Consider the following 11,988-nt stretch of genomic DNA (forward strand, 5'->3'; position numbering starts at 1 on the left):
AATAGTTGGGCACCGACTGGCCTATCATTTGGGCCTTAAGAAGACCCACCGATACTGTAAACGGACTATCAACTTGCAGGTGGCCAGGACAGATGCCAACACTTTGCGCCTCACGCCATGGTGTTGGTCTCATGGGCCCGAATGAGACAGCAGAATAACATGGTAAAAAAATAAAATAACCAAAAAGTTCCTAACCGTAGCGAGCACTACAGTTTTGCATTCGTAGTGAGGTTCTTCTGATATAAATAGGCCATCCTTTGTTAGAAGCAATAGAAAACAGGATCAACTTCAGCGACAGAGACAGAAGCTTGATTCTACTCAAGCCGGTCCCGACCAAGAGGCTCTGCTGAATCGATCAAGCGCTGCCCCTACATGGATTGGTATTATCTCATACAAAACATCATCTCTTTTATCCGAAAGGCATCTAATCTACCATTCTGCGCTCTACCATTCAGGATGGAAAATGATAAAAGGACCCAAGGCACTCCTCAGGTTCGTCAGGGCTTATCACCACGTGTGCGCCACCCGATTGCTAACATGAACTAACAAGGACTCTAAAGGGAGGCACCATGTTACCCCCGGCAGAGGAGAAATTCAACTAGCAAGTGAAAGGGGGCCAAGGGATAAGGAAAACAATGGCAAGGCGCCAAGTGTGGCATTGGAAAGGTGGTTGGCCGAGACTCGCCAGGACGAACCGTTCCATGTGGTTGGGCTTGACGCGGAGCTCTCATCTGGAGAGCTGAATCCGCACTTGTAAGGATAAGACATCGCCTAATAGACATGACAATGCTATTAGGATGAGGCGACTCACCACTGTCCTTTTTCAGTAGGAGATACCGGAGCCCTGGACTTCTCTTCTTTTCGGTCGGTAATTGGTGGGTGTAGGCACCGGCCTCATGCAGTATTGCCTTAGTACATAGGTAGGTAGTACTACTAGTAGGTATTTACTAGGAGGGTGGCTGTAGGTTCAAATTGTCAACGGCAGGAGTAAGGTAAGCACCCTGGATAGCACCGGATGGAAAGGAAAATGAAAGGATAAGTAGGCATCTTAGCACTTTATGTGACTCATTCTTAAACACCATTGCCGACAATCAATTGTGTAGTTGACAGGGTTCCGCCTGCCTCGTGCCGCTTGCGGATTCTCTTGCAAAGGTAATATAGGGTAACGGCATCTTTTACTAGACGACGTGGTGGTTCTGTCTGCATGTACGGAGTAATACGTGCATCTTGATGAATCTTGGCACTGATTTTCCGGGGTCGGTCGGTCGGTCGGTCACTTGCGTTTGAATGAGTCACCTCTTTGCATTCTGTAAAGCATAAAACCATTGATTCTCTTTTCCCAAGCCTCCCTTTATTGCGCCGCTCATAATCATCGAAGTCTTTTCAGCAAATTTCCGGTAGTATTATATACTGGTACGAATACATATACACGGACGAAACACCATGTCTCGCGTCAACTTCAGCTCCGGCTCCGCATTCGAGGCCCAGATCGGGTACTCCCGTGCCGTTGTCGTAGACGACTGGGTCATGGTCTCCGGGACCACGGGGCGAGTGTTCCCCCTGTTCTCCCCCCCCCTCTCTTCTTCCCAATCGCTGTCTCAAAAAAGCACATATGTGTGTAGTACTAAATGCTGACACCGCGGGGGATCCAACAGGTACAACTACCAGACGGGCGAGATCTCGCCCAACGTGGAGGAGCAGGCGGAGCAGGTGCTGGCCAACATCTCCAAGGCGCTGGAGGAGGCCGGGAGCTGCATGGCGGACGTGGTGCGCGTCGAGTACGTGCTGCCGGACCGGGACGACTTCCCCAGGACCTGGCCCGTGCTCAACAGGTGGTTCGGCAACGTGCGGCCGGCAGCCATGATGATCCAGGCGGCGCTGATGAAGGAGGAGATGAAGATTGAGATCCAGGTCACGGCCAAGCGGGGATGCGGCGGCAGCAGCAGCAGCAGCAGCAGCAGCAGCAAGTGATTGTCGGTGGATTAGATGGGTAGATGGATTGATGCGTGAATCACGGGTCGTATTGAAAATTTAGAGAAGCGTGGATGCCACCGCTCCGCCGGCCGCAAAGGCGCTCGCAATGGTGATGACGCTCGATGTGGACAGCAGCGAGATGCCGCTGATGCCGTGGCCGGAGGTGCAGCCGCCGGCCATGCGCGACCCGATGACCATGATGGCACCGCCAACGGTGGCCAGGACGGGGGAGATCTCGGTCACGGGCCCACCGACCAGCTCCGGGACGGCCTTGGCCAGGGCGAAGGACCCGGCGCACATGCCGGCGGCGAAGACCATGTTCCCGAAGCCCGGCCGGGCGGCCGAGTCGGCGCCGCCCAGGAGCGACCAGAAGTGCTTGCCAAAGTCCTCGTAGGAACCGGAAACGCCCATCATGGTGCGGCGCGTGACGATGGAGATGAGCTGGGCCGTGGCGATGAGCAGGCCACCGACGGCGCCGAGGATCTTGGGCTCGGAGGCCGGGGTCGCGAGGAGGGTCGTGGTGGCGACGAAGGCGATGCAGGCCATCTCGAAGGCCGTGACGGTGGTGCAGCGCGACAGGCCGAGCTGCTCGCTCAGGGTGGACGTGTCGGTCCTGGTGCCGGCCTTCTCGTTGCGGGCCTTGACGGCCCTGCTGAGGAAGCCGGACCAGATGATGCCGCCGAGGAGGGCGCCCTGCAGGGTGAAGAGCCCCGAGCGGACTCCGGCGCCGATCTGGGCCAGGAGGGTGCCCGGGCAGGACCCGGAGAGGGCCATGCCGGCGCCGAGGAGGGCGCCTCCGATGATGTTGCCGTCGTACTTGGCGAACAGCCCCAGGGGCGAGTTGCTTCGCGGCTTGAGGCTGACGTAGCCCAGGCGCTCAGCGACGGAGTAGATGGCGGCGCTGGCGGCCGTGGCCGTGATGAAGGCCTGAAACATGTGCCAGTTGTCGAACCGCAGCTGCGAGATGACGACAGACGGGTGGTGGAAGCCCGAGGCCAGCATGGCTGCGCCAAAGGCGGCTCCTGACAGAACGGTGGCCATGTTTGCAGTTCGAGGTGGTTTTACTGCTACAACGTGGATGTGCAATAATACGATGCCCCCTCGGAAGCCGGGATGGAAGGGGAGCGGCACATCAGTTATTATATAGACTAAACAATATACTATCCATCGCGTATATGTCGCAAGGTGGGCAAAATCTAGCAGAGGCAAGGCTTCGGGGCTCGGCGACCTGGATTGATAATACCTGGGACGAGGTGATACTATTAGAGGGCCGGAGGCACCAACTAACACGAAGTGGAACCCCCCCCATCCCGACTCGCCGGTGCTTGCGTGCTCAGGAATCCCGAGGATTCGGAGGAACGCTGGGTTCATGTTGGTTCATGCTGGTGCAGGCGGGTGCAGGCTGGTGCGGGTTGGTTGGTGCCAGTTGGCGCAGGTTGGCGCAAGAGTGGGCGCAAGTTGGCCCTGGGGAGTGGAGCCTGAGTCCCTGACTAGGTAGGTTCGTGATTAGGTTCCCTCATTACGGAGTAGTGCTGCTGGTGGTGGTGCACTGGGCCAGTGGTCGCCGACCTGCTGGCATGGACTGCCAGGTGGCCAGGTGGCCAGGTGGCCAGGTGGTCCAATGTTGGAGGCTTGCGGGCTTGCAGCTGGCATTGGATCGGCGACCACATGCAGTGAATTCCTTCGGGGCTCCCATGTTTGCTGTTTGAGGTGGCAGTGACGAGGCGTGGACAACGAGGTTTATGGCGGCCAGTCTGCCACCACGCGGAATCCCGTCCCCCAATCCCCCAATTCCATCACGGGCGCCGAGTCATGTCTCACACTTCCCAATCCGGCAATCTTCGCAACCATCTGGCACCTGGAACAGCACTGTCGTGGAACAATGGATTCCCGTGGGTTCACCATCTGCCAGTCCTGATTGGCATGCGTCCCCTTCTTGACTGTGGCTGCTTCCACCAGCAGACGCGGTCCACAGCCGCGGTCCGGCTAGGTGCTGGAGAGTAATTAGTACATACTCTCCGTATCCGTACTCTGTGATATAATAGGATACCCATTTCCGAGGAGCCTCTCATCACTGAAGCCATCATTGATTGATAATCCATCCATCGCCGGCCATCAGCCATGGATTAATAATAGCAGCCACAGCACCTACAGGTGCTTGCTTTTGACCGCCACAGTGTCCCATCAGTGATCATCGCGATCACATCCTCAATTCAGATCCTCGGCAGTGGCTGCGGGGCATCGACTGTAGCCGACCGGCCGACCTCATCCATTATTCGTCTCCCACCCTGTCAACCTCGAATGGAGAGTCTCATGCTTCACTTTCTACAACGTCAGCAAGGCTCCCAGAAACCACTCCCGTCCATATCCAATGCCGCACTGCACATAGCGCCACAATGCCACGACTCCTGAATATCAAGCAAGTCCCTGGCAAGCCAGGCGAGGTCTACTATCCGTACGCTTCCCACCGTCTCATCACCTCTCACCACTCACACTCACACTCACACTCAACACTCACACTCAACACTCAACACTCACATCTCGCTCACCACAACCACCGTGAAACTGACATGCCACCCCCCTCCCCAGGCTCCAGCTCATCGAGGTCCCTATCCCTAAGCCCGGCGACTATGAGCTCCTGATCCGCCTCTCGGCCGCGGCCCTCAACCACCGCGACCTCTTCATCCGCCACCACCAGTACCCGGCCATCTCCTTCGACCACCCCATGCTGGCCGATGGCTGCGGCACCGTCGTCGACGCCGGCCCGTCCTCCTCACGCCGCGACGAACTGCTCGGCAGACCCGTCATCCTCACCCCGATGCGCGGCTGGGAGTCCGACCCGGACGGCCCCGAGGGCCCCTTCGCCGTCACCGGCTCCAGCAGGCTCACCCCCGTCGGCACCGCCCAGGACTACATCGTCGTCCACGAGTCCGAGGTCGAGCCCGCCCCCGCTCACCTGTCCCCCGTCGAGGCCGCCGCCCTGCCCCTCGTCGGCCTGACCGGCTGGCGCGCCCTCGTCACCAAGGCGGGCGCCGCCGCCGTCGCCGTCCCGGGGAGGAACGTCCTCGTCACGGGCATCGGCGGCGGCGTCGCCCTGCAGGTCCTGCAGTTCGCCGTCGCCATGGGCGCCAACGTCTACGTCACGTCGGGCGACCAGGCCAAGATCGACCGGGCGAGGCAGATGGGCGCCCGGGGCGGCGCCGTGTACAGGGAGAAGAAGTGGGAGGCGGCGCTGAGGGAGCAGCTGCCGCGGGACAGGCCCTTCCTGGACGCCATCATCGACGGCGCGGGGGGCGAGGTCGTGGCCAAGGCGGTGCGGCTGCTCAAGCCGGGGGGCGTCATCTCGCAGTACGGCATGACCGTGGGGCCCAGGATGGACTGGTCCATGGCGGCGGTGCTCAACAACCTGGAGCTCAAGGGGACCACCATGGGGTCCAAGAGGGAGTTCCGGGACATGATTGCCTTTGTCGACAAGCACAAGATCCGGCCCGTCATCAGCCGGACCGTCAAGGGGCTGGGGGATCTCGAGGCCATCGATGGCCTGTTCACCGAGATGGAGCAGGGCAAGCAGTTTGGCAAGCTGGTGATTGAGATAGACAGCGCTGATTCCCCCAGGCTGTAATTCCAATAGTTAGCATCATACGGATACATGGGTTAGGATAGACTCGGCCAGCCATCTGCAAAACATAGCGTGCATCAACCAAAACACACCCTGGGGGCTTGCTGGAGAACCGAATAGTAGTCGTCATTTCATGGGTATTATTCACCTCACATCCATTATCGACAAGCAGTAACAACCCTTTACACTCCCCCTTCCCTAGCCCGCACATGCTCATTCTGACGCCTTCTTCCGCTTCTTCTTGGGCCGCTCGCCCTCCTCCGGGGGCACAAACTCGGCCTGGCGCTCCTTTGCCTTCTCCACCTTGCGCTCCTTCTGCTTCTCCAAGCGCTCGTTGCGCGCGGCCCGCTCCTTGTCGCCCTTGCTGAGGAAGTGCTGACTCGTCTCGATCTCGATGTCGAGCTTGCTCTTCTCGGGGGCCGGCGGGAACGGCGTGTAGACCTTCTTGCTCTTGTCGGTGACGCGGAGGGGCTTGCGGCGGTGGCTCAGCGTCTTCTTGCGGAAGTTGGGCAGGAAGCGGTCCCAGCTCTCGTTGGCCAGCTCCGGGTCCTTGGCCAGCTCGCGCTTGATCATGAGCTCCTTGACGTGGTAGATGGGGTGGATGTTGGCCATGCAGTCCTCCACGATGCGCCGCACCTCCTTGAGCCCCTTGTACGGCCCCATGGCCGACACCGTGTTGCCGTGCACCAGGATGTACGTCTGCGTGAGGAGCTCGAGCGCCTTGAGTGTCGACCCGTTGGGCCCCAGTATCCGTTGCCGGCGCTTGACGAAGCGGTCCTTGTTGTTGACGAGGTTGCGGATCTTGATAATGTCGCACGCGATGCCGTCCTCGAGGATCTTGATGGCCTGCGGCGCGGGCACGCTGCGGGCGAGCAGCTTGATCAGGTCGCGGGCGTTGAGGATGGCGGCCGGGTCGTAGGTTTTCCGCGTCGTCTTGACCGTCATGGAACCCTCGACGAGATCCAGCGTGCAGGCGATGCCCGTCTTCTCGAGGGCCTTGGTCACGAGTGGCCACGCCTCCTTCAGGTACACTTCGCGGTACTTGGGGAAGAGGGTGATGAATGACGACTCCTCCGTGAATGTGCCGCCGAGGTTGTCCTTGGGGGTGAAGTTGTCTACCTTCCACTTGTCGACATCGTCCGTGTCCCACGGCTTGTCCTTCTGGTGCGTCGAAGGCATGTTGGGGGCGGTCTACCCACTGGGGTTCTTCGGACGTGAGAGGGTGGTGGCGACGTCTGTTTTCCGGAGAAAAAGAATGATGAAAATATTCAGGTTGATGGTTCAGCCTCTATAGGGGAGAGGATCGCCGCTCGTCGATGGAAGCGGGGTGTTGACGGAATCGGGGAAAAGTTGTGCAAAAGTTGAACCCAGATTGAGAGACGCCAGCCAAAATTTTTGGAGGTTTCGCCTGGAAGAGGCCGGCCGCTAGTGGGGTGGCAGCAACGCCATGTGGGGGATGCAAGGATTCCCTGCATCCACCAATCAATCCACCTAGGAGGCTCGGCAAGGCCAAGGCTTGAAATCTTTCCCAACGCCCATCGCGTGCTGTCGCATCCCGCCTCTGTTGTCGACTCCATCCCTCCGAACCCCAACATCCCAGCACACACGACCCAAACATGTCGAAACGAGGGCAGGCCCTGGCCGACCAGGTCGTCAAGCTCATTGTCGGAGCTGGGCAGGCGAGCCCGAGCCCCCCCGTCGGTCCGGCGCTAGGTAGCAAAGGTGTCAAGTCGATGGACTTTTGCAAGGTACGGCGACCCCAGAACCCCTCGGCCTAGCTAGATGGGCAGAGGAAGATGGTTTGTCAGGTGCTGACTGTATGACCCCCCAGGAGTTCAACGCGAGGACCGCACACATCGTCACCGGGACTCCCATGCCGTGCCGCGTGACGGTCCGCCCCGACCGGTCGTTCCACTTCGAAATCCGGACCCCGCAGACATCGTGGCTGCTCAAGAACGCCGTGGACGCGCCCAAGGGCAAGAAGGGCCGCAAGGCGGCCAGCAACCCGGGCCACGAGACGGTCGGCACCATCAGCCTCAAGCACGTGTACGAGGTTGCCAAGATCAAAAAGAGCGAGATGCGGCTGTCCGGGCTGCCGCTCAAGGGCATCTGCCGGGCCATCATATTCCAGTGCAAGTCGATGGGCATCAATGTCGTGGCATGATGGTGGGAAGGAATCGAATTTTTTTTCGGGGCGTTGCATAGAAGAGAGGTCCTGTGGCGTGCGTTTGCGGTCGACTGGGCCGGTGTACCATAAGAGCATTTGGGTTGGACTCGGTCTCTCAAGACAATGTACAATTTTCTTCCATTGGTTATTACAGACTTGGTTCCACGTCGGATGTCTGACCATCTAGTTGGGTGAGATGCCCTGTGTGTGTGTGGTGTACCTAAGGAGCTAGGGGCTCGGGAAGCTATCACTACTACCTAGGAAACTCACTGAAGGCCTGTCTTGCAAACTCACATTGCTGTATGGATCCCAATTCGATGAGACATTTTGAAGATGGGAGATAGGAGATGGTGCCTCAGGAGTTGGCTTTGCTCCGTGGCGGATGGCACAGAAACACCATAGCATGAAGCAAGTGCGTATCCATATTGCATCGTACAGGTCCACAGCATGAATGACAGTACGTATATGGCATCGTGCAGGCCACTATTCGCATAATGACAGTATCCAGCAATAATTTCCTTAATCCACCTCCAGGCTCCAACTATCTGAGGCATCTATAAATAGATACTGGGACCCTTACGTCTCAGAGCGGGCTATCGGCATAATGTGTTAGGACTGATAGAAACTTGGTACTATGTAGTAGGTATTAGGTTGAGTCGACTACGGCGGAATCTCCGAGTCGTGTTCTGTGCTCCAATTACGTAAGGTGCCCAGCAAAGGTCAAACAGAAGGTGTGGAAGAATGTCGGGAGTAAAGCTGTTTGGCTATATCCGGAGGCGTGGATGAACGGTGGCAATGCCACAACTTACTAGCCATGTCTCACACATGTACGAGTAGTAAAAGCTTGGTGGAAGCATGTGCGCAACGCCGGAGCTTGTCGGGGGTCTCGGGGTCCGCTTGGAGACGTTGCATTGGCCCTGAGAGACTCCGAACCGCGGACTTGGCCCATGATTAGAGGACCCGGGGATGCACGGGTGCACCTCATGCGCGGCCGTGATGGTGAACAGCACCAACTCTCAGCTGTCAGTGGCCATCGCGGTCGGTGAATTGCAGCTAAAGCCGGGCGGCTGGCCGAAACCGCCGGGCTGCCCTCCTAGGTAATCCAGGATGGCAGCCCAGAGGCCCAGAAGGCCAGAGGCCCAACGGCCGGAGAGGGAGCCTGAGAGGCCCAGGGCCGCCAACCTCTGGGCTCTCGCTCGGCCTTCCAGGTTGGAAGCTGGACAGTGGACTCGTGGAGGGCAAGAGCGACTGCGGGCGGCGACTGCACGCCCCACCATGGATCGGCGCTATCTCCCAGACTTGACGGAAGTTGACGCATCATCCCTCAGCTTTTTTAGCCTTGACTCTTGGCCGGCGGGACTTCCTTCCCACCTTGCTCTGTCTACCTCTCCTTCTCCCCAGACCCGACGACCTTCAATCCGCCCCTCACCATCTGAACTTGGACGGCGACCCAAGTTCGCGGCCATTCTTAGTTCCTCATGGACACGCCCGCATCTCGACGCGACGAGCAGGGCCTCCAAGTCCAGCCCGCCGGTACGCTCCATCTTTCCGGTCCTTCCGAGTCGCAGCGTGAATGCCCCGCCATGCCGGCCTCGCCCGCATGCGTCAACTGCACCGCGCGTCTCGACCACGTATCTTGTATTGCACGAACAATGGCTGATATATATCGTCTTGCAGTGTCGCAAGCACCTCAGAATCCCACCGATCCGACCGCCGCCGACAAGAAACCACAACAAGACGTTCCCGCCGTCCGCTTCTCCTCCGCCGTCGAGGAGATTGCTCCCGAGCCAGCGCCACTGAGCCCCGGCGACGCTGACCTCTCGCCATCTTCCAACGAGGTCGCCGTCGAACAGCTTAAGGAGTTTACCAAGTCGCTGCATGGACGGCCTCTCCAGGAACGCCGCATGGGTGATTTTCACTTTGAGCCCTTCTCCCTGCCGCCCTCTAGAGTACGTTTGCTCGCCCCCCTACTTCTGCTCATCTTGTTGTATTTGCCCGCCCTGCTTCTTAACCCCATGTGCTCCTCTAGGGAAACACAAAACACTGACCGCTTCTTCTCAGATACCCTCTCGCGATGATGAGTCTTCTAATGCATCCCGGCTCCCGACCCCCAATTCTCCCGGATTTCATCAATCGCCGCATGGAAGCCCCAGGATCTCTGCCATGACCTCCCCTCCGCTCACTCCGTCCGGATCGGACCCCACCGGATCTTCGGAGAAGAGACCCGCCAGGGACTCGGAGGGCAGGACTCTCCATCCTACAGAGCCTCACATTATCACTCCGCAGGCTACCACATCGCACGACCAGATGCCACAGTTCGCCCAACGGCAACCTCTCACACACCGCCCGGCATCCTCAGATCATGTCCTCCAGAGGCGACCATCATCACTAGAGGAGAGACAGGGCGACCTGCGGTCCCACCGTAGGGGGATGCTGGCCCAGGGGGGAGGCTCCGTACCAGTGTCGAGGGAGTCGAGTCCCTCCCGGAGCGTTGCCTCCAACTACTACTCCAAGCCCATGACTCTCGGTGGGGACGTCAACGACCCCTACGCCAAAGGCCGACGCCCCGCCCAGCAGCATGCGAGCAGGCACGAAATCCACCCTCGCTTCGTGTTTTCGAGAAAGAAGAAGAAGCACAGTTCTCCCGGCTCATCCAAGACAAGTCTGTCGGAGAAGCATGGCTCTGGGAAATTCAACAGGAACGCTAGTGATGAGTTTGCTCGTAGCGATAGCAGTTCGACTGGCACACATCACCAACAAGCTAGCCATGGGTCCATGTCAGACTTGAAGCGTTTCTTCAAAGGCGGCGGCCATAGCAAGAAGCGCGATGCCTCACCGGCACCTCGGTCTGGGACCAAGACTCCTCCCGCCTCGCGCTCCACACAACAGCTCCCATTTGGCGAGGACCACGGTTTGACTACAAAATATGGTAAGATCGGAAGAGTGCTGGGGTCGGGAGCGGGAGGTGCGGTTCGGTTGATGAAACGGAAAGACGACGGCACCGTCTTTGCTGTCAAAGAATTCCGACCGAAACATTCTTATGAAACCGAGAAGGAGTATAACAAGAAGGTGACAGCCGAGTTCTGCTTCGGTTCGACGCTTCATCACGGCAACATCATCGAAACTTTGGATATCGTGCGCGAAAAGGGAAGCTGGTACGAAGTCATGGAATACGCACCTTACGATCTCTTCGCCACCGTCATGACGGGGAAGATGGTACGGGAGGAGATAAGATGCTGCTTCCTGCAGATTCTTAATGGCGTCACGTACCTCCACAGCTTAGGACTTGCGCACCGCGATCTCAAGCTCGACAACGTGGTCATCAGCGACAAGGGTATTATGAAGATCATTGATTTCGGAAGCGCCCACGTCTTCAGGTATCCGTTTGAGACTGAAATGGTTATGGCGAAGGGTGAGTTAATCTAGAGCGTATCTTGCGGACGGCAACTGACTTGAAAATTGCAGGTATCGTCGGCTCCGACCCATATCTTGCCCCGGAGGTTTATAAGGATAAGGAGTACGATGCGTCAGCAGCTGACGTGTGGTCCCTCGCTATTATTTTCTGCTGCATGACGTTGCGCCGCTTTCCATGGAAGCTCCCACAGATGACAGATAATTCCTGGAAACTGTTTGCCTCCGAACCAACTCCTGGTCACGATCCAGCGAAGCTGGTGCACCCTAGTAAGCGGCCTGGCGAGCAGACGCCAGCAACAGAGAAGGGTTCTCCAGACGATGCATCGACCAAGGAAAGCCACCACCCCCGCAGCCACCATAAGAGGGGTGAATCATCATCTACTGTGGCGCCGGAAACAGATGCTTCCAAGGTCCAGGCCCAAGCTCAACCCCAAGATCAGACTCAGGGGCAACAAGCTCCCGGCGAGAAGAAGGAAGTGATCAGAGGGCCTTGGAGGATTTTGCGACTGCTTCCTAGGGAGAGCCGGTACATAATCTGGCGCATGCTTGACGTCAACCCCAAAACACGCGCTAGCTTGAACGAGATGCTAGCAGAGCCCTGGGTTGCTGACTCTCAGATATGCCAGCAGCTGGATGACGGGCAGGTAATTGTGGCCGATGATCACACGCATGTCCTACAACCTCCGAACAATCCGACCGCGCAGAGCTAGGGTATTGTGCCGATGGAACAGTATGCCACGAAACGAAAAGCGGAAATGAGGCAGGCGGAGAGTCAAGCAAGACATAAAATAAGGGAGAGCAGGCGGAAGAGTCA

General features: G+C 58.2%; 6 protein-coding genes across 6 annotated transcripts; 4 read left to right on the forward strand and 2 right to left on the reverse strand.

Moving 5' to 3' along the window:
- Positions 1 to 1,443: 1,443 nt before the first annotated feature.
- Positions 1,444 to 1,971, forward strand: ACO1O0_003028 (Endoribonuclease L-PSP/chorismate mutase-like protein; the record flags this gene model as incomplete). Its single annotated transcript, XM_083192488.1, has 2 exons — positions 1,444 to 1,562; positions 1,656 to 1,971. The coding sequence occupies 2 exons, from the start codon at positions 1,444 to 1,446 to the stop codon at positions 1,969 to 1,971; spliced, it is 435 nt and encodes a 144-aa protein (XP_083051545.1).
- A 60-nt stretch (positions 1,972 to 2,031) lies between these two features.
- Positions 2,032 to 3,015, reverse strand: ACO1O0_003029 (uncharacterized protein; the record flags this gene model as incomplete). The annotated part of the gene is made up of 1 exon (XM_083192489.1): positions 2,032 to 3,015. One exon carries the CDS (start codon positions 3,013 to 3,015, stop codon positions 2,032 to 2,034), a length of 984 nt encoding a protein of 327 aa, XP_083051546.1.
- Positions 3,016 to 4,370: 1,355 nt separating this feature from the next.
- ACO1O0_003030 (uncharacterized protein) lies at positions 4,371 to 5,596 on the forward strand (the record flags this gene model as incomplete). The annotated part of the gene is made up of 2 exons (XM_083192490.1): positions 4,371 to 4,429; positions 4,564 to 5,596. 2 exons carry the CDS (start codon positions 4,371 to 4,373, stop codon positions 5,594 to 5,596), a joined length of 1,092 nt encoding a protein of 363 aa, XP_083051547.1.
- A 210-nt stretch (positions 5,597 to 5,806) lies between these two features.
- Positions 5,807 to 6,772, reverse strand: KRR1 (ribosome biosynthesis protein KRR1; the record flags this gene model as incomplete). The annotated part of the gene is made up of 1 exon (XM_083192491.1): positions 5,807 to 6,772. One exon carries the CDS (start codon positions 6,770 to 6,772, stop codon positions 5,807 to 5,809), a length of 966 nt encoding a protein of 321 aa, XP_083051548.1.
- A 437-nt stretch (positions 6,773 to 7,209) lies between these two features.
- MRPL19 (mitochondrial 54S ribosomal protein uL11m) lies at positions 7,210 to 7,757 on the forward strand (the record flags this gene model as incomplete). Its single annotated transcript, XM_083192492.1, has 2 exons — positions 7,210 to 7,341; positions 7,425 to 7,757. The coding sequence occupies 2 exons, from the start codon at positions 7,210 to 7,212 to the stop codon at positions 7,755 to 7,757; spliced, it is 465 nt and encodes a 154-aa protein (XP_083051549.1).
- A 1,481-nt stretch (positions 7,758 to 9,238) lies between these two features.
- NPR1 (serine/threonine protein kinase NPR1) lies at positions 9,239 to 11,884 on the forward strand (the record flags this gene model as incomplete). Its single annotated transcript, XM_083192493.1, has 4 exons — positions 9,239 to 9,293; positions 9,438 to 9,709; positions 9,822 to 11,172; positions 11,226 to 11,884. The coding sequence occupies 4 exons, from the start codon at positions 9,239 to 9,241 to the stop codon at positions 11,882 to 11,884; spliced, it is 2,337 nt and encodes a 778-aa protein (XP_083051550.1).
- Positions 11,885 to 11,988: the final 104 nt, after the last annotated feature.

Source organism: Amphichorda felina (genome assembly GCF_050947745.1).
Source record: "Amphichorda felina strain 45539 chromosome Unknown scaffold_3, whole genome shotgun sequence".
Classification (NCBI taxonomy): Eukaryota; Fungi; Ascomycota; class Sordariomycetes; order Hypocreales; family Bionectriaceae; genus Amphichorda; species Amphichorda felina.